This window comes from Poeciliopsis prolifica, unplaced genomic scaffold (assembly GCF_027474105.1).
Source record: "Poeciliopsis prolifica strain line A6 unplaced genomic scaffold, Auburn_PproV2 SCAFFOLD052, whole genome shotgun sequence".
In the NCBI taxonomy this organism is placed as follows: Eukaryota; Metazoa; Chordata; class Actinopteri; order Cyprinodontiformes; family Poeciliidae; genus Poeciliopsis; species Poeciliopsis prolifica.
Window position 1 is genome coordinate 454,369 of NW_026562427.1, and position 20,546 is coordinate 474,914.

The 20,546-nt window shown below is 40.4% G+C and overlaps 2 protein-coding genes across 2 annotated transcripts in view; one reads left to right on the forward strand and one right to left on the reverse strand.

Moving 5' to 3' along the window:
* Positions 1-1,767: 1,767 nt before the first annotated feature.
* Positions 1,768-10,609, reverse strand: dync1li1 (dynein, cytoplasmic 1, light intermediate chain 1). The gene is given in 14 exon segments (XM_055058939.1): positions 1,768-2,977; positions 2,979-3,069; positions 5,039-5,158; positions 5,250-5,337; positions 5,440-5,484; positions 5,603-5,662; positions 6,742-6,853; positions 6,935-7,070; positions 7,524-7,617; positions 8,019-8,173; positions 8,291-8,521; positions 8,657-8,773; positions 10,132-10,205; positions 10,467-10,609. Coding segments are annotated over 14 exon segments (1,821 nt in total). The 5' UTR covers positions 10,571-10,609; the 3' UTR covers positions 1,768-2,583.
* Positions 10,610-13,576: 2,967 nt separating this feature from the next.
* Positions 13,577-20,546, forward strand: part of cpne4b (copine IVb) — a 34,605-nt gene continuing 27,635 nt past the window's right edge. The window contains exon 1 of the mRNA XM_055058858.1: positions 13,577-13,919. The gene's annotated coding sequence lies outside the window, so the exon portion shown is untranslated. The remainder of the gene's footprint in view (positions 13,920-20,546) is intronic.

Genomic DNA, 20,546 nt, shown 5'->3' on the forward strand with positions numbered 1-20,546 from the left:
TTGTATGTTGCATTTCTAACAACAAACTCAAGTGTTAGTTAAATTGTAACTGAAAACTCCAGTTGAATCAATAGGCGAGCCTAGAAAGGGAGCAGAACGGCTAGAGATGAAAGTAAAATAAACAAAAAGCGAGTACCACGCATGCAGAGTAATGCATGGCCATGTGTGTGAAGCGTGCCATAGACCTCAAAAGGTGAAAGTCCAAGAAGGGTTATTGAGAAACACATTGTTCTAACAGCAGGAAACGCACCAGGAAGCCTTACAGTAGGGTGCGACGTGTCCACTGAAGGGGTGAAACACTCAAGTGTGGACATTTCTTTCTTGTTTATATCTTTTTGTTTCTTTTCGGGTTTTCATTCAAGTTTGTCTTCATATCCAGTAAGTTAGAATACATGTTCCAGTGAGTCTCAGTTTTAAAAATATTTTTATTGAACTCTTATTCCTGTGTGTAAAAAAAAGAAAAAAAAAGTGATAATTGACAGAAAGACTTGAAAACAGTGTGTGTGTGTGTGTGTGAATCATTCGCATGATGTGTTTTTCCTTGAGAATATAAAGAAAATAAATTAACCTTCACATAGCATTCTAATTTAGAGAATGAATCTGTATTTTGTATGTGAAAATAAATAAAATTAACCTTTTGGAATAAAACTTAATGAAGCTTAAACACTGCCCAATTTACCCTGACACTGGGTAAGGAAATAAATTCAATTTTGGCAGCCTCTTAGTTTGCTCATTACATAAGAAGATAACTGGGAACTGCTATAAATGCATCATCCTGGGCTTAAATGGCTCTCTGCTGCTCACGAAAAAAAGACACAGCTCAGAATAAAGCATGAATGAACCAACTTTTCACCTGATATAACGCTGCTGCTACTCTATGCTTAAGAATGGCCCTATCTTATCAAAGAATGTGTTTCTCTAATCTGTCAATGGCTTGCTGTGTGGTATCTGAAATCAAGCTGCCAATAGAGGATTCCTAAAGTCCTGTAAGCTGTGAGACTGGGCATCCCTGGATCTTTTCTTGCCCTGCACAAACCATTGAATTTGATCAAAGTAATAAGGAAATCATAAATCTCCCAGCACCCACCCACATTTAACGTTTTTCCCTCTCATCCAGCATCCTGGCGCCATGTAACCACCAGGTAAAAAAGGAAATAAAACGAAATATATTTGATTATTTGATGTGGCAGCACAGCTCAGCCTTCGGTACACTTTGCGAGAGCACTTGAAGGAATTCATCGGAGCACCATTTTATTTCTAAATGATCTGTATAATTTAATTAGGTGTATGTGATGTGAACATTTGACAGGGTTCGTGCACATTTATCACCCCCAAATCCCATTCTCCTCCAGACTCAAATTAGCAGAGGATAAATAAAAAAGTTAAATCAATTATCTGCAGATATTTCTATTGAGGTGAGCGTATAAATATGTAATCTGTGAGAATGGGTGGATGGATAGAAAAGGTGTTGATGAGAGGATGTGGATGAATGATCTCGAGGTTTCATTGATAGTTGGATGAATAGATGCTTGCTAGACATAGGAATGGATGAATAGATGGACTAATGATGGGCAAAGACAGATAAAATGATGGGTAGATAGATTCTTCAATCTATCTACCCATCATTTTAATACTGGAGCAGTAAAACACGCTCATAATATGGTGTTTCAGATCCAGAAATCATCTAAGTCAAATCCTATGCTCCTCCAGACTGCGTAGGAATTCTGAAAAAAAAACAAAACAAAAAACAACAAAGGAGATGAAAGGTAAATCCGAATAAATACACCTTTTTATTTGACTGATTGACATGTCTGATTATACAAACGCCAACATGGAGCTCTGAAATAACAGGACCAATCAGCGAGACAATGACTGTACATTCTGGATGTGACCCTCCCTTTGTTCTAATGCCCCCTCCCCTTAAACCTTTACCACCACCCACCCCACAAGGAGCAACAAATAAACTTGCAAATGCTTTTATTTTCTGTACAAGTAAAGCTCAGCCACTGCTACCCACTTCTTTCAGTTTGCTGCACCGCCTCCAGCAGATTGTTTGGCCAATTATAGGACAAGAAACCTTAGTGTTTGCGTATCAACGTTTATTTATTTATTTGTATTCCTCAATTAAGTCTGGTAGTGTAACAGATGCAGCTGGTGTAATTGTAGTGTATGACAATGGTAATGACGTTTCCCATTTGGTAGTGAACAGCCCAAAAACCTCTCGTAAGAAACGGGTTCTGGTTGAAACTTTCCTAGTCATCGTCTATCTACCACATTCTTATACTTTGATTCACACAATCACACATCCATACAAGTACATACACACACACACACACACACACACAAACACACACAAACACTGGTATGTTTTTCCCTTCATGTTAAAAAAACAAAACAAAAGACAATTTGCATTTTTGTTTCATTTTTTTTGTCCCCCATCTGGTGCTTTTTGTACAATAAACACAGTCCCTCCTATTTTATCCTAAGTAGAGTCTCATCAACATGCGCCCTCAGCATTTATACTGTAAAAACACTGACTGTACTATCACAGTAAGCGGATGCATAAGACATCCTCACGTTCAGTCAATCCTTTTTCACCCTCTCCTTCTCACCCCAACTGGTCCCCGCTTTCCCCATAGACACGTACTTGCATGTAACAGTGACACAAACTTGTCCTTGGTGTAACAGCTGAGAAGACAAAAAAAAAAAAAAACGCGGGGGCAGGAAAGAGGTGTGGGTGAGAGAAGACGTAAGGGGGAAGAGATGGCGAGTTCTCTTCAAGAAGAAAGTGATGAGAAGGACAGTATCTGTCCGCCCATCCGACCCCCTGGCCCCACCCTCACCGCGTTCTTTATGATGAAGTGGAGGCTGAAGGTGGAGGGAAGAAGGGAGGTGGATGGAGGTGCAGAGGAGGGAATAGAAGGAGAGCAGAGGTGAAGTGCGTTGCTCTTCATGTGTCCTGGCCGTCGGTGGCGGCGGTGTCGTTGGCATTGGACAAGTCCGAGTCAGTTTCTCGGTTGGATATGCGGTCCAGCTCTGCCTGGACGTCGCTCAGTCCCAGCTTTGAACCTGAAGTTTAAAAAAAAAAAAAGGAAAAGAAAGTAAACAATTGCTACTGCACTGCAGAGGAGTGAACATTGACGCAGTTTTTACCCACAATGCGATAAGCTGTGTTTCAAATGCACATGATTAAAATAAGAACTGGGTAAAACTAGGACAGCGATAGTCTAGCTAGCTTAATTTACCTCCTTAACCCTAAAAGTCTGATTATCATTCTGAATGGATGAGAATAAGCACTACCGCAATTGCAGTATTGTTAATTAGGCCACTTTTCTCAGATTAATGCAAACATCTCAGAAGGCTGCTGCGCTTCCAGTGGTCTCATTGTGTCTGAACTCATTAGCAGAAAGGAAGAGCAGCTGCAGCTGAGAATAACAGCCAACACTGGCAAGAATAATCCCAGAATGATAACAGGAAATCGATAAAAAGCCACAGAGTGTTGCAAAGGAGCTGGACATGATCAATTCCAGTCTGATTTATCTGACACATAGCGCCAAGCAAGTCGAGTATTTACAACCCTTTTCCACGTTTTATTACACGTTTGAATTCAGACAGTTGCTAGACTTATGAGGTATCCGTTTATCTTTTCACATCTGAAAATTTTCTTAAAATTTCAATTGGAAAAAATAGCTTAAACTCAATCAGATGTAATGGAGGGTGTCTGAACCCTCTCAATAGATTTAGGTCTGAACTTTAATTGAGCCGTTCTAACACATACATACAAGCATTCTAAAAATGCGTCTATTCCAGTCTCCCTTTCACTGCTAAAAGATAAAGCACTTCCACACCAGGTTCCACAGTTTACTGGACTTCGACATCCTTAACTTTAGAGGATATCAAGACCAACCACTATTAGCATTTTTTGACAATCAGTGCAACTACAGATGCCTCAATTCAGCAGTCAAACACATAGCTAAAATATATCTGATGCCAAATGAGAAGATGTTAGAATAGAAATGATGCAGGTCAAGCTGGAGCTTAACTGATCAAGAAAATGTTTAGAAAGAAGCACAAAAAAAAAGAAACTTTGCAGACTGTAGTTGTGGATAGGAGAATACCTATCCTTAAAGAACAGCTAAATAAGCCTGATGCTATATAATGTGTGGATGGAGGAAGTTTCAAGATAACTTATGCAACAGAACAGGACATCTGGTTCTGATCAATTTCTGTCTCCAACAACAGCGGTAAAGTACAGAGTCAATGATGTCTGCATTTGGGCTTTCAGCCATTCCATGCTGCTTGTTGCTCCTTCACTGTGTTTTATTCTTACTTAGAATCATGTGCATTTACAGATGCAGATGTTAGTGATTAGAAATAAATTTCAGCAAGCAGACAAGACCAAAAAAAAACAACAACAAAAAAATTCCAAAAAGTGAGAAAAAATATTTTGGCAATTAGAGAGGAGAAAAGGGAACATGCAACAACTATGTATCATTCATGTATTTTTGCCTTTGTGCTGATGATGTCATTTGAAATGACTGGATCTGCTTTGTTGTAAAATCCAATTTGCAACTAAAAATGTAGTTCTAAAAAAATAATCAAATATTTTAGTTGTAATTTCAAGATTTTCTTGTTTGAAATTCATTTTAGTAAGACAAATTAATTGCCAAAAAAGACATTTTTGACAAAAATGCCTCTAGGTAATATAAACGTTCCTCTTTTGATGCTTGGGGATAAACATTCAGAAGAGGGAGGAGGGTTTGATTAAAAGAAAAAAAAAAAACACAAAAAAAGGCGAGCAACGGTAAATGAGAAATATCTTGCTCACACACACCTCAACGTGGCCAGCATCCTCTGACTAGTGCATACACACATTATAAATGGAGTGGCGAACAAGTGGGAAAGTACAGACAACAGACAGCAAATGGGAGCTGAAGTGATGAGGCGTGACTAAGGATGGAAATGTTTTCCACAAGCACAGTTGTCTAACATGTCACACTGTAAAAACAAGGAAAAGTGAGAGGCTTTGTGTTCTCACCTGACTTCCGTACAGTTCCTGGAGTGTTGTTACCACCTGGTGTCCCGGGGCCGCCTGTCCCGGCTTTCTTTGTCAGTAGACTGTTAAAGAAATTGGCCAGCACACCCTCACTTGTCTGACCTGTGGTGTAAATAATTAGGACAGCATTTACGTGGCGCGGAAAATGCAGATGCAGGGAGAGAGCAAGGAATAAAGACGGATGAGTTCACACCTGACTGCGGCATGGCGTTCGCCACGTTGGCCGCTGCGGAGCGATTGCTTGTTCTCGGGGAGCCTGTGGGCGCCCTGCTAGTGGTGTCCTTTAGATCAAAACAACAACAACTTACACACATGGCAACTTAGGAGCTCGCTTTATTCGAGCCAACGGATTTGGGAAAAAAATAAATAGAAGAGCCACTCACCACTGGTCGCCCTGCTGTTACAGCGGGCTGTTTGGCAAGCAGCGTCTGCAAATTAGAGGACAATATGCACACTCCCAACAATTAGCCCCTAATTGACACATCAAGACAGATTTAATATCTGTGCGACCCAGCATGCTTTAGCAAAGTGGAAATGTTTCCTGACCTGCAGCTTTACCAGAAACACTTGGTCATCTTCTGCCTGAATCTCTTTTTCATGGACAATCTAGAGAAAAGAAAAAAAACACCTTACAATTTACAATTGAATTTTTGTGTGATTTAGTGTGACCTAAATTTCATGAGCCACTTTCTGAAATACAGCGTCAGCATAATTTCAGCTGTTCAATATAAGCTTCAGAGTCTTTTTAGAGAAAATTAATGAACAAGTATCACTAAGAAGAGACGTCAGGGGAAAATTCTAGCAAAATTTAAAGCAGGTTTCGAAAATAAGTTCCAAGAATGGGACATTTCATCGTTTAAAAAATAAAAAGAGCAATACGTCTGCACACCAAGGACACAGATGTCCACATAAACTCGCAGCCTGTAAAAGGAGAGCATCAGACAAAAAAAAAAAAACAGCCAAAGTGGCTGTGGTAGTTCTGGAATAGCTGCAGAGATCTACAACTCAAGTGGGAAGATCTGTTGACATAAAATCAATTTGTTGGGTAATTCTCAAATTTGGCTTTTATGGAGAAGTAGCAAGAAGAAAGGCACTGGTAGAAGAAAACCCCAAGAAGTCTTGCTTGAGGTCTCCGGGAGGATTCCTTTTACTTCCAGACCACACTTTTATTGCAAAAGTGTGGTCTGGAAAGCGAGGTGCAGGGTCATCCTCTAAACAGACAGCGAGAGCTGTGAAAGAATCTGTCCGGTCTGGTTTTTTTATGTTAGAATGGCCCAGTCAAAATCTAGTCCTAAATCTAATTAAAAACCCGCAGCGAAACTTCAAAAAGATCTTCACAGATGCTCTCCATCTAATCTTGGGCAACTTTTCTAAGAACTGGCAAATATGTTAGCCTTTAGAAGTGTGAAGCTCGTGAAGCCTTCCAACACTTGCAGCTATAATTACGCTCCAAGGCGCTCTACAAAGTATCGCGTCAGTAGAGCTAAATGTAAATAAACACTCTTCTCAGATTTTGATCTGTAAAAATGTTGAAAAAAAGATTCTTTTCTTCCTGTTTTATAATTGTGTGTTACTTTCTGTTGGTCAGACATCAATACTTTCAGAAGACACTGCCCATTAGGCTGTTTACATTGCATTAGCTGTAAAAATGATGGAAGCCATTATGCTCTTTTGTGAGTTTGTACCTTTCTAACTGGCGGTTTGACTACTACGTCCTCGTAGCTGTCATCTGATTTCAGCGATTGGAAGTTCTCATGAAGTATAGCGATCTTTTTCTCATTATCCCAACCTGACGGACTGGCAGAAGACAGAGGGGGTTACAAACCAAATCGAAAGACGATGCTGTCGTCCTCCGGGAGAGGAAGCATACGAGCTTACATGAAAACGGCGTCTCTCTCCACCACCTGAGCCGGGCAGTGGAAGGGAAAGCCGTAGAGTCTGTGAACAAGATATTTGTAAAGGATGTCCAGGTTCTTCATCTCCTTCACTGACGTGTAAAGCAAAGAGGCGCCATCTGAACGCACTGTCAAGGCTATTCCGAACAAAGCAATTTCAGCTAACAATGGCCTGAAAACCACGACGACAAACATCTTTAATAAAGAAAAAGAAAACAAACTTTCAGATGAACTTATTCGAGCTTTGGCTCATTGAAATCCGCTCAGACAGGAATACAAGTCCTGGACATTTTTCAATCAACAACCTTTGAAAGCTTTTTTTTTTTTTTTTTTTTTAATAAACCTTGACAAGACAAAACAAAGCAGAAGAACAAATGACAGATGATCTGCTCATTACCAAATACCTGCACACAGAAGGGCGCAAGTTTTCATATTCCTGAAAAGAAAAAAAAACGTAGCTTCATGGGTAAACTGCTGAATGATCAGAAAGTATGTGTTGCAATGTAGCAGTGGTAGTGCTGCATATTCTGCTGCAGCATCAAGGGTGCAGCATTGTGGTCGTTCAAGGATACACTGCAGACAGAAATGTCTGATGTGGGACTGGATGAAGTCCAAGTGTTCGTCTCTGTAGTCGTGCTCCTTCTCCAGTGTGCTGATAGCATCACACTGAGGACAGATAAGCAGGTAACAGAAATCAGTTTGAAAGTTTGCCAACAGCTGCAATAAATCAGGGTTTATCCACAATGTAGCTCAAGGTAAAAGTTTTATATAAAAATCGTTTTGGAGATAAGATTACATACACTCACTGGAGTCTTGAATGAAAAAAAACTTGAATGATTTTTATGGACAAAAAATGAAAAAAGGTCTGAGTCTTTGAGTGAATGTATGCTAATTGTGAATTTATGCTAATCCATAAAAAGGTCGGCATTATGAATGCAGAGTCTGTCAACATTTTGGCTAAACGTTTCACCAGTCTTATTAGAACTTTCTACAGTTAAATTGGTAGGTTTTCAAAAACTCCTTCTGACCAAAATTGTATGTAAAAACACATTTTGGAAAGTTTGTACCTTTGTGCAGACCACCACTACCGGTATTCCCAGGTTGTGTGTGAGTGTGTTGTCCCCTAACGGCAGCAGCACGCCTTCTTCCTCGTCACTCCTTCTCTGCGGCGTGCCGTCCTCTCCGCTGCCCGGCTCTGTGTACTCCTGAAACTGTTTTACAACTAAAAAAAAAAAGTCAAGTGAACAGTTGAAACATTGGGCACATTCTGAAACATTCTTTAGATAAAACTTCAAATAAGACGTGCTCCCTTCACTCCCCTGCCCCTCAGCTGACTCACTTTTGTGTTCCAGCTCCCGCAGCTTTTCTGGAGCGACTCGGAGTTTGTCGATGTGTTCCCTCGCAACGGCAGCCCACTTCTGAAGAGAGTCCAGGGCATTCCAGGGCCGTGACATGTCAACTGTTATCAGCAGCAAAGTGTCTTCGATGGAGCCCACTGGAACAGCTACTCCCTGCAGGCCTTTGTGGTAGAGGTCTCCGTCCAAGACCCACGCGTTGCATCGAGTGTAATCTAAACGAACGCACAAACTAGGTCAACATTTAAGCATCTCCGGGACAGCTGTCTTGACACGCGGTACTACTGGTGTTTTAAAAGCAGATGGAGATAAAAAAATTTAAAAAAAGAAAGAATCTGTAGTCTGGTTACCGTCAATGTCATCATCGTGAACGCTGAAGTAGAGATATTCCAGGCCACGCCCTTTCATGTACTCCTCAATACCTTGTAACTTTGCAACCAAGGTGGTCTTCCCCGAGCCCACCTCACCTAAATACAGAAAATAGGTGAATAACATGGATCCCAATGCGGACAATCAGTCACACCACTTGATTCAAATTTACATTTCAATGTTTTTCTTCCATTTAAAAAAAAAAAACATGCTTTAAGGTTGAATAGTGGTCAAGTTAAAAAGTGACTGACCTCAACCAACATTTTGCAGCTGGTGAGGATAAACAACTTTTAATGTGCATCCTTTTAATCACATACTGTGGTGTATTATCAGCTACTCCCAGTTAAAAACAAAATGCAATCTTCACGAATCCAAACATTGTTAGAGAGGAGTGCTACGACTTTAAAGTGTATACTTAATCTAACGTTTCGCAGTATTCAGATGGCCAGAAAGAGTATTTTAATATCTACATGTAGCGTAGAATTCAACTAATGTCCTTAGTTCTGTTTATAAAATATGTAAAAACGTTACTTTTTGAAAATACAGCTATGTATTAGGGAACCAAAAAAGTTACTTTGCTGTCTTGTTTGGAATGAATATGATTTCATATGTGTATAGTTTATGGGAATTTGATATGTTTGGGTATTTGACAATCTGGTGAACTTGATAAGACACTGATTTTCACATTTCACAATTAGAACTAAGGGGAGGAAATTCTCAAATAGGCTTAAACGTCATCCTACTTCGTTGAAACACAGCTGTGAATGTCTGCATGGAAACACCATCCATAACACCGTTTTATATAGCGTGTCATAAGGTCAGCTCTGCACCCATTCTTGCTGTGTGTCATATTAACCTATACCAACAGGGGGACACGGTGTATTACAGCTGAGCCTGCTGATGTTGTCATGGACAGCATAACAAGCAAATGGTCTCACACACACAACACACACACACACACAGCACTCCATACACAGGCAACCAAGTGGCTGATTAGCTGTAATGGATAGCATGCAGCGGATTATCTCAGGCGGATGTGTGTGCTGGGTGTTAATGTGTGCGGACATTAGCGAGGTCTAATGGGAGGCAACCTTTCTGCTTCAATCAAACCAAAAATACCAAACTGCCTCCGTGTGTTTTGCACGTCTTTTTTTTTTTTTTCCACCCGTGTCCTAGAATTATCGTTGCCTAGCAGCGACTAGCATCTCTGGGAGCTAGAATGACTTGCAGGGTTTCTCTCATGATGTGATGATGAACGACCGTGTCAGAAAAATACACCTGTCTCCGTCTCTCCAGCCACAAAGCTTTGACACAAAAGCCCCATCACCAGAGGCAGCTAGCCTAGCTACAGAGCAGGTACGAGTCAAGGGAACAGGATGAGGTGGTCAGCAGCTACAGGGCTATCCGAGCTAACGATGCCCATTGGCTAGCCAGGAGGCTGCGGACAGATACCCACCCATGACCAGGACATTTTTCCCAGACGGTAGCTTTGATCTTGAATGGGTGGACACTTCACTCAGGATGGTGGACCTGCAGAGAGAGCGGGGCCGTTAAAAAAAAACGCAGCCAAACGAGGCGTGTTCGCTCACTCATACATAAACAATGACTGGCAGCAGCGACAGGCTAGCGCGAGCTGGTGCCGCTGTGTCACCGCTGAGTCTGGTGCTGATGCTAGTTAGCATCGCTAGCAGGCTAGCTGTCAACCCATCCTTAGCCCAACACTGTGACTCTCCGCTGTGAAACCTCAAAACCCGCGCGCACTGAAACAGTGTTAAATTTCGCATCGCCCACCATAGGTCCTGCCCATCCTCCTCCTCCGGGTTGGAGCTCTCCAGCGTGCTCTTAGATCCAGCTGATGTGGAGGATAATAATGCACTCCTCCCTGAAGTCGCCATCTTCGCAGGGCTTGTAAACCCAACTGGACGCACGGTGTTGTGTCGAAAAACGCACCCCCGGTCATTTGAAGCGCAATGGTTTGAAAGCAGGTTTTTTTTTATTCCCCCCTTTCTCAATTTAAAAAACTATCTTGTTAATGGAACTGATAGTTCCATTAACAAGTTGGTCGATAATATCAGTGACATTAAAAAAAAATTTCCAAAAAGAAAGAAAAAGATGTGTGCTCTAAGTTGACAACATGCCCCACTATATATGTGTTATTTTTATTTATTTTAATTTAAAAAAAATACGTAATTTTTCCATGAGAAACACGGTTAATAAAATTAGTATTAGACAAATCAGCGACCTCCCCAGATGGACGTGCTTTTCATTGCAGGGGCACATTATTCGGCGCAACACCTTGAGGTAAGCGGCAGCGGCAGCAGTGAGCTAACCCAGTTCGTCAGACAGCACCGCACACGCCGCGGCCGGGGCGTGGTCCGCCCGCACAAAGCTCCCGCTCCGCCACAGGCATCAGACAACGATGTCACATCGGGACTGAAACCTTCACGCAGAAAGATGGAGAAGACAGGGTTTCATATCGAGAAATGCACCTGTGACAGCGTTTCTTTCTTCTCAATATTTTCACAAAATCTGCACCAATAATAATAACAACCCTTTGAGATCCGAAGACTATTGTATTTTCTTGGGATCTAACCTGATATAGAGCACAGCATTTATTTGCTAAACACGCTGCCACCAGTTTTCCAATGCAGACGCGTTTTTCCCTTTTCCTATTTACTGGAAGGTCATCAGCTTGTTACAGAAAATCTGACAGAATACTAAACTATTTCCCTCCTTGGGGGATTTAAAATAAAGCAGGAAGATGTATTGAACTGTAAGAATCTATTATGACATAGTAAACATCCACACCATACATAGACAAACTCTCCTTGAGAGAAAGAAATCATCAATGACTGCACAGTATAGAGGACTTTAATAAAATAGGTTATTGAATATGCTGGCCTTTTTCACCCCCCCAAAACGATCAGGTTAAATGCATTTTCAACACAAATCCGTTTTAGACAAATTATCCCCCTAAATATGCTGCCTTCCAAATCACTGCCACTGATTTGTGAATGAAATGGCACAGGGCCTAAGCTTGTAAGGAGATAAAGCTATAATTCCATGTAGGATTTGGAAGCACTTCAAACAGAGGTTCTTGGCCACAGTCCGTATTTCTTTGCAAAACCACATTATAGAAATAAATTGGTAATAAATGTGAGCCACTGAAATTCTTTAACTTTTAATTCAACATATGAGGTTGTCGATGCAATGTATAATATTTAATTCGGTAACAAATAGCTGAACCTTTAAAGAATTTGACTGAAGATAGGAGTGTTTTTTTGTAATGTACGCCGGTGGAGAATAATTATTACTTACCTTAAGGGCAATTGCCCAGGACAGCATTAGAAATGGGGCGCATGAGCACTGAATAATAAGCAACCATTGATTGAAGAGGGCTCGTGGATTTTGAATTTACACAACAGAAGATGACTGCAGATTGAGATATGTGATTTATGGTTTTCTGTCATAACGTGAGGAGATTTTACATTTCAGTAATGTAGATGCAGTTGAGGAACTCAGAATTCAGTCATGCAAACTCGTTATGTAGATTTTGCTGTGTTTATTTCTGTGATTGAGAGGATTGTGGCTTCTAGTTAATTAAAATCAAACATTTTCACTAGAGAAACAAAAATAAAATATTCACAGGGAGGTTATGCTGAGGCCCACCCAATCAAGACTTCAAACGACAAGCATATTAAAACGTGTGTTAGAAAACGATGCACAAAGAGTTGGAATAACTCCAACCTTGAGAGGATTGTGATACACACAGGACCACATTCTTGCTTAATGGCATACAAAGTCCTGTTCTCAAATAAAAGTGAACTCTGCATTTCATTCAGATTTGAAGAGGCTCTAAGCCAAGAGGCACAGACTCAAAGTTCCTCTGGCCCAGTGTGAAGATTCAACTGTCAGTGATGACTTTGGGAACCATGTTATCTGCTGCTGGTATCCGCTGTGCTTTATCAAGTCCAAAGTCATCTGCATTCCTGCAGATTAGCAGGGGATGCTGATTTCATTTTTCAGCGGTACTTGGCATGGCCATGCTACTTTAAGTACCAATAGCAGCTTTAAGGACCATGGCATTGCGTTGCTTATTTAACTCGCCTGACATATATCCCATATAGAAACTGTGGAAGAAGATGTAGGTAACAATGCAGATGAGAGGCGCTATTAAAGTAACTTGGGCTTCCATTGTATTTACTGCACAGTGCATGGAGCCACAGCACAAGGGAATCTATTTAATTCAGAAGATTTACAATTGGCTGCAATGCTTGAACTTTTTGGTGATGTCCAGATGCACCCGTAAAAAATAGTTTAACAAATTATCAACCGAAGGCTTAAATAATTTTTTTTTTTAAAGTTGAAAAATAACTTAATTTATCTGAGCAATTATATTAATTAAGTGGAGAAATTAACTTTAAAAAAAGTGATTATAAATTAACATGACAAAATGTACCTAAATAAAATGTATCCAAATGTGTTATCCCCATCTGTCTGGTTTAAGTCTAACGATGTGTTACAATAACATATTTATAGCAAACGTGGATTTTGTGCTGTTTCCATTTTGAATGATTATGCACATAATTCAGTCATGCGCATGGCTTCTGGGCACATTAAATTCATCTCAGGGGACGAATCTGCTGGGAACACTGTGAACTTCAGCTCCTAAGCGGTCTCAGGTGTGTGGTCAGTCCCTATTATGAAACCACTGAAGCGCATCGCAACCAATCAAAGCTGAGCAGCAGAGAAGCAGTGTGTGTGTGTTTTTTTTTTCTAACGGAAAAAGCGTTGCTCGTGCAACCACTAGATGGCGATAAAACACCGCGATCAGTGTTCCGCTGGTCCCTTGGTGTAGGGTGCGCTCCCTGCGGCCCCCGATGGAGCCAGCGGATCACAAACTCCTGTTAAGTGGCGCGCCGTCTCTCCTCCTCCACATCTTGCGCCCGGAGCAGAACCAGGCGTGCGGAGCGAATCCTCTCCGCCCCGGACGCGGCGGCCGTTCGCCCCCCGCTGCTCTCGTCGGCGTCCCGAAAACTGCTCGAGCTCTGCAGTGCAGGAGGGGGTAGGAGGTGGGAGTGTGTGTGCGAATGTGAGCACAGGAGGGGGTGTGGAAGGGGAAAACACAGCTACACAACAAGAGTGAGATGGGTCCGGAGGCGGTCAGGTATTCGTGATTGTTGAGTGAACGGGGGTGAAGTTCTTCTTCTGCTCCGCTCGGATCTTTTCCTCCAGGACCCTGAGGTGAGTTTCCCCTCTGCAATCTCTGGCAATAGACTGCTATTTGCTCTGGATAATTTAATATTACTACATACCTGCAAAAACACGCCGCTTTTGATGTAAACATGCGTATGAAGCAAGAGTAAGAAAAGGAAGATTATTATTATTATTTTTAAAAACATGTAGTTTAGCATTTTTATTGACTTTGAAGATAAATGAATTGCAGACAAATAAAATCAAATTTTTTTTACTAAGAGACAAAAATATTCATTAATATAACACTTTTAGAAGAGAAGACCTGCTCCATGAAGATCCACATTCTTCACTTCGCTTGTGTCATGCTTTGCTTCATCCTTCCCCAGTTACCTCTTTTCTTCTTTTCTCTCAGAATCAGTCTCACTAATCCCCTCTCTTCCTCCCAAACTCTCCACGTTCGTCCTCCTATCTCAGCTCCAGCACCACTGAAAGTTCACCAAAAAAAAGTTTTCCTTTTTCACGTTCTTTTCTGCTTTTCTCCATCTTGGTGAGATTTTATGATTGTCTGATTTTCAGCACCGTCTTTGTAGGACAAGGTGCTTGTGAATGCAACCCCTCTATCGGTCTGATAATCAATATGTGACCAAGCAATTATAGATGGTGTTACACACCTTCGTGCAACTGCAGTGTTGATGGCAATATCTGTCAGAGTCGCTGTTTCGCTTACAGGTGACGGTGAGCGGTCACACTCACACACCGGCATGTACACACTGAGGCAAGGGTCAAGGCAGTGGAGCTGGTGATTGTCACAGTGTGCAGAGAAGAGGGTACTCAGAGCTCTAACCTCAACTCTGCAACCAGTCGAGTTTTTATTTGAAAACTGCTTGAAAACAGTCAGACTCTTTTCGATCTGTTGGCTGACGACGGCCTGAAAACATTGCAGTCAAATGCAAAGAGTTATATTCTAAAAAGTCGGAATCCCAAAAGTACGAGTTGGGGTTCCAATAAAGTAATTAATTATTTTTTTTATTGCTTACCAATAAATCCGGCAAACTGCCTTCCTTGCATCTCGCTGTTGTGTCATATCTAGCTTCATATAACATTTTAGATCATCACCCTTTCACGTGTGTTTTACTGCTGCAAACATAGGTCAACATCCAGCCAAACCAGGCGGTCACAAACTTTTTAACTTCTCAATGAATTCTATGCTATCAATATCGCAGCTAAGAGATGCAGTTCATGGGTTTACTGCTAAGGGATCCACCAAAAAAATTCACAAATCTAGTCACAATGACCTTATAATAGTACTTAATCTCATGCTGCATTATGCAGATGCTCTGTCTGCATCAACAAAAGAGTCACTCTAAGTGCTGAATGCTCGAAAAGTGAAGTTGAGCTATTTTCTGAGAATTTATCTCAGAAAATAGCCATTGGGGCAGTCATATACTTTTTATGCTGGAACATTAATTTTCTCTCCAAGATGGCCAAATAATCATTAGACCTGGAAGATGGGAACAAAACAAGACAATGATGTTATGATTATTGCAAAAAATAAAAAAATAAAAACTTGGCCTTGCTATTCTTATGCATAATTTTACTTGAAGTGTGTTAGTGATTACTGAAAATATGCAAAAATATGTAAACAAACATATACTAACATGTCAGTAAATGTATATAAAAATGTTTCACTTGGATATCTGTGAATCAGTCATACTAAAGAAGGAGTTTTTATGTTTACTTTACAATAATGTTTCATTTTCTATTTTGGCTTGTTGAGAAGAACTGGAGACAATAACAAACAAATATCTACCGATGCATAGTAGTAATAATCATTGTAATAAGGGTTACATTGGTAAAATGTATTGAATTAATTGAATTATTTTAGTTGAAAATCATTAAAGCAGCAGCAGGTAACTTATAGAAAATATGTTTTCACAGATAGACTGTGAAAAAAAAATTGAGCTGCTCTACCTCCTTCCTGTGGTCCAACTGAGATCTGTAGAAATGCAATGATCCCAACCAGAAACACCCAATCAGAGCCAAGTCTTACCAACGTCAGTCAGACTTGTATACACTGCTCACGCCCTTCCACTTGCTCTCTGCTATGCAAAGCTAGTAAGCATGGCCACAGATAAACAGTTTTCCAGAAATGGTAAGTTGTTTCTCTGCTGTATAGCAAACCGGGAGTCATGAGCAGCGCGTACACAAGTATGGTTAACGGTTAAAAGACCTTCATCCTTCTCTGATTGTTTTTTCTGACCAGGAGTGCTGTATTTCTGCAGATGGCAATAGGTCCACAGGGAGGACGGAGGCAAAGGAGCTTGACTTTTCCACAGATTATCTGTCTCATGTTTCGACAAAGTGACGGTTTTAATAAATATATAAATGCATTTTTTTTATAGAAGTTACCAACTGCAGCTTTAACACTGATGCAGAATACATCTGAAGACTTGCTTCAAAGACATATTGAGTATTTACAATACATTTACTAGTCTTCTGTTTTAGGTTTGCAACTGAAGAGTCTGAATTTATAACCTGCTCCACAGAATCAATGAAAATTGGCCTACACTTGAAACCTCTATGTTGCGATTGAGGACTAAGAGATGAAGTGGGATTCAGGTTCCACGGTGAACAATCATTTTTAGACAGAGATTATATAACTAGAACAATAAATCATTGCTTTTTACTTTTTCTTTAGTCACCTGTAACAAAATCTTTACTTTCCTGCTGTCAGCAGATGGTATTTTCACCAGGCAATGTGAGCATAACACACAGCTCTTCTGACTCGTGCCGTAATTGGCATAAATACTGACAGGCTTTACCCTAAATGCATGTTTTACGCCTCCTTTAAATATGTGCAAATGGTGAAGTGCAAAGAGACAGTATTTGATTGACAGGGCCTTTCTAGGAGAAAATCTCTCCGTGTGTCCAGTTTCAGAATTAGGACACATAAACTCACATTTGTCATAGTTGCACATCTGTATTCTAGAAATGTTTTGAACAAAATGACAGTTCCTTAAAATATCATGCCATTCTTTTTATATATGTTTAGCTTGCTCATCTTGTACTTGATCTTTATAATGTTTCATTATTTTCTCTAACGATTACGGATTTTCCACGTGGTTGTTAAGTTTTCTCAAACATCCCGTCTCATTTCTTTCACTGCTCACGATCCAATTGTGTTTTGGTTATTTTGCACCATCAATGAGTAATTCGGCACATAAATGTCAAAATTAAGCAGTTGACTGGAATGTTTTTCAGAGCACTGACGGCACTGTGAGATCCTATGATGAGGTGCAATGTGAAAATTAATTGTCACCTCCGCCAGTGTGTAACGCATGTGACAGCTGATGTTTTGCTGGGCTGCAAGGACAGACTCTGCACCCAGAAGATGAATGTGGAAATATTCCACATCTCCCTTCACTATCAGTGTCATCTGCTGTCAACCAGAACAGACAGGCATCTGCTTCTCCCCGCGCACACACACACACACACACGTTTCCACACTGAGGCTGACATAGCGGAGCCACAACCAGTGAAACTTCTCTCCTTCACAGGTCGGCTGTATGTCACACACCTGCCATGTGGCTCTGTCCACGTCCGTTTGTCTGTACACGGCCTGTTCACCGTTCTTAGCTAAAAATACTCACACACACACAGTTGGAAGATGAATTATGGAGGATGGAGAGAGAGAGGGAGAGACATTCAGGTCAGAGTCAGACCCAGTTCTAAGAGCTCCGTTCCCTCAGGATGTTACTACTAGACCGCAGCATTAAAATTCAGCTGGTATCATCTGGAGCACCGAACCTGTGTTCTTCCTTCAGCTTAGGTTAACTGTACCCAGGGTCAGAGAAGGGTTTAGGTTTTTACATTACAGACTGAAAAATATAACACTGTGTGTGTGATTCGAAAAGAAAAACGCTTCAACATTTTAGAAGTTACGTCTCTTGACGTAAATTGCCAAACGTGAGGCTGCAACGAGGGAACAGTTTGCCCGGATACATCTCAGTCGAGATGTTAAAAACAGGCCTATCAACACCTCTTCAGGCCACTGATTAACACGCTGTCATTTTTGCACCCGATTATGTGGCGCATTCATTTATTTAGCATAACTTGTTAATTTGCGAGCTTGAGAAGATCTGGTTTGCTAATTTTGCTTCTTCATAGCAGCGAGCCAGAACTGAGTCGCGTTGTTTGTTTCCAGCTGCAGCCTTTTTGTCTGTTTAAAATTAACAGCCCCCGCTTGTAGTTTCATATTTATTACAAAGGGACATAAGGAGATAGAGTTGTGGCTAACTCTGAACTTGCAAGGTTAACTTAAAGGCTTAAGTATTTGCTTTTTATTAGGATAAACAGCTGAAAAAAAATCATATGTTTATATGCACTTTTTCCACTTTTTATCACATTACAACCACAAAACAAAAAATTTGTTTTACTGTATTTTTTTTATGATAGACCAACACAAAGTAGTGCATCAGTTTGAAGGAGAAGAAACATTATCTCATCATCTCCCCCATTTAATCCATCATCTGAAAACAGAACGAACCCAAAACAGCTGCAAACATGGTCGTCGTCCTGAGCTGAGACACACGGTAACTCTGGAGGAGCTCCATAAATTTCATGCTCGGGTGGGAGAAACTGAAGACAAGTCAGAATCATTCACTCTGGATTTGAGTGGCAAGAAGAAGAAAGTCCTTGGTGAAAGAAAGAAATGAGAAGCACTGCTAAAATGGTCAAAGTGAGTGGAAGGTTGGATTTAGCATAAAAATCTATCCTAATACTGAGTTAAATTCTGTTTTTAGATGTGTGAAGCTTGTAGAGACATGACCCAAAAGACTTGCAGTTGTAATTACAGTGCAAGTTTTGCAGAGCTCTGACTAAAGGGGATGAATACAGATGCAAACTTTTCAGTATTTCATTTGCAAAAAGATTAAAAAAACCAAGTCTAATTTTTCTTGCACTTTATATTGAGGCTCTACTTTGCATATTATTTTTGTAAAAATATACGAAAGTTTGTAGCAAATCAAATCCTAAAGTTTTTAAAGGGAAATGATGCTACTAATAATCCCGTAGCCTTTAAAGCTGCTCTAAATTGCATGTTTTGACTGGCAGAAAAATGTATCCTTTATTTTTAGTCGCCATAATCCAGGAGGCGCAGGTTCCACTCCTATCCATCCCAGCATATTTTATGCTTTATTTCACCTTTTTTCAGTGTTTGGATGGAATTAGCTGTTAAAAAATGTATACCTTAGGCTTAAAAAAATGTTTTGATCTATATTAACAGATCTTCCTGGTATGAATGTGAGAAATCAGTTTCTCGAGCTCACTGGGGCTCACTGATGTGTTCCAGCTGAATCTAAGATACAGGAGAAATCTCACTCCTAGAGAAATGTGAACCATTCCAAGATATCAGCAGTAATAAATAATTTCCACTATGTGTCAGCTTTTATTGCCTTACCAGGAGAATGAGCTGTGAAGTTGGGCCGCTAACATTCAAAGCAGGTGCTCCAAACATCGTGCCAACACGCTGAACTAATCCCTCAAAGCTCCTGTGCAGCTTCTTTTGAAGGCTGCAGACAGGGCTTTGGGTTATGCTGGGATTTACCACTGTACTTTTTGTACAGGCATAAACACTGAAACAGGTGCAGGAACTCCACAGAAGAATACGGAGATGAATTTGCACACACCCACACAGTCCTGAGAGAAGGTCTTATTAAGCAGAATATTTGAAAACACCTGTGTGGGCGGCTGGTTGATGTGATCCCTGTTAACCTCATATGTATATATATATATATATATATATATATATATATAATATATATATATATATATATATATATATATATATATATATATATATATATATATATATATATATATATATATATATATATATATATATATATATATATATATATATGGCTTTATCATAATTAGCAGTATTCAAACCACGTTTCACTGTAAAATGTGATGAATTATTATCAATTCAGTCGACATAATAGAATAATGTCAGTGTTGCTGTGATTACATTCTTTAGAATGTTCTACTCAGGGGCAGGAAATGCTATGAAGTCTATGGAAACCTGAGGAGGGACAAATCTCTCATGTACCAGAGACTCAGCGCCGCTCACAGCACGCTTGTGTGTGTGTGTGTTAGTGCATATTTGCAATCATCAGCGTTCCGATAGACTTGAAATTATGTGTTGCATTGAGGATGTGCAAGTGCGTGTGTGTTTGTTGTGTGCATTACGTGTGTTTTTTGTGTGCATTCAAGCACTGTGCCCGAAACTGAGTAGCTTCAAAGGCCTGACCTTGTCCTGACAGTTCGAGCTCTGTTTGCTTAGTCAGATCCTCTGCATCTGCTTTTTTCCAGACAGACGACAGCTCAAATGTACTGCAGTATCCATCCGTCCATCCGTCCGTCCACCCGTCCGTCCGTCCATCCATCCATCCATCCATTCATCCATCTTCAAGTCCTTGATAACAGAAAGCTAGACATAGTAAATTCTTGAGTAAAGCAGCTATATGATATTTAACCTCATGCTCAAAACGTATGTTGAAAAACCAATGAAACATACAGCCCTGAACATCCCAAAGTAAAGCATGTGTATGGATTATGCTGGGAGGGTGCAATGAAGCCCGGGGCTGTCTTCGCGTTTTTAACATACATAGATCT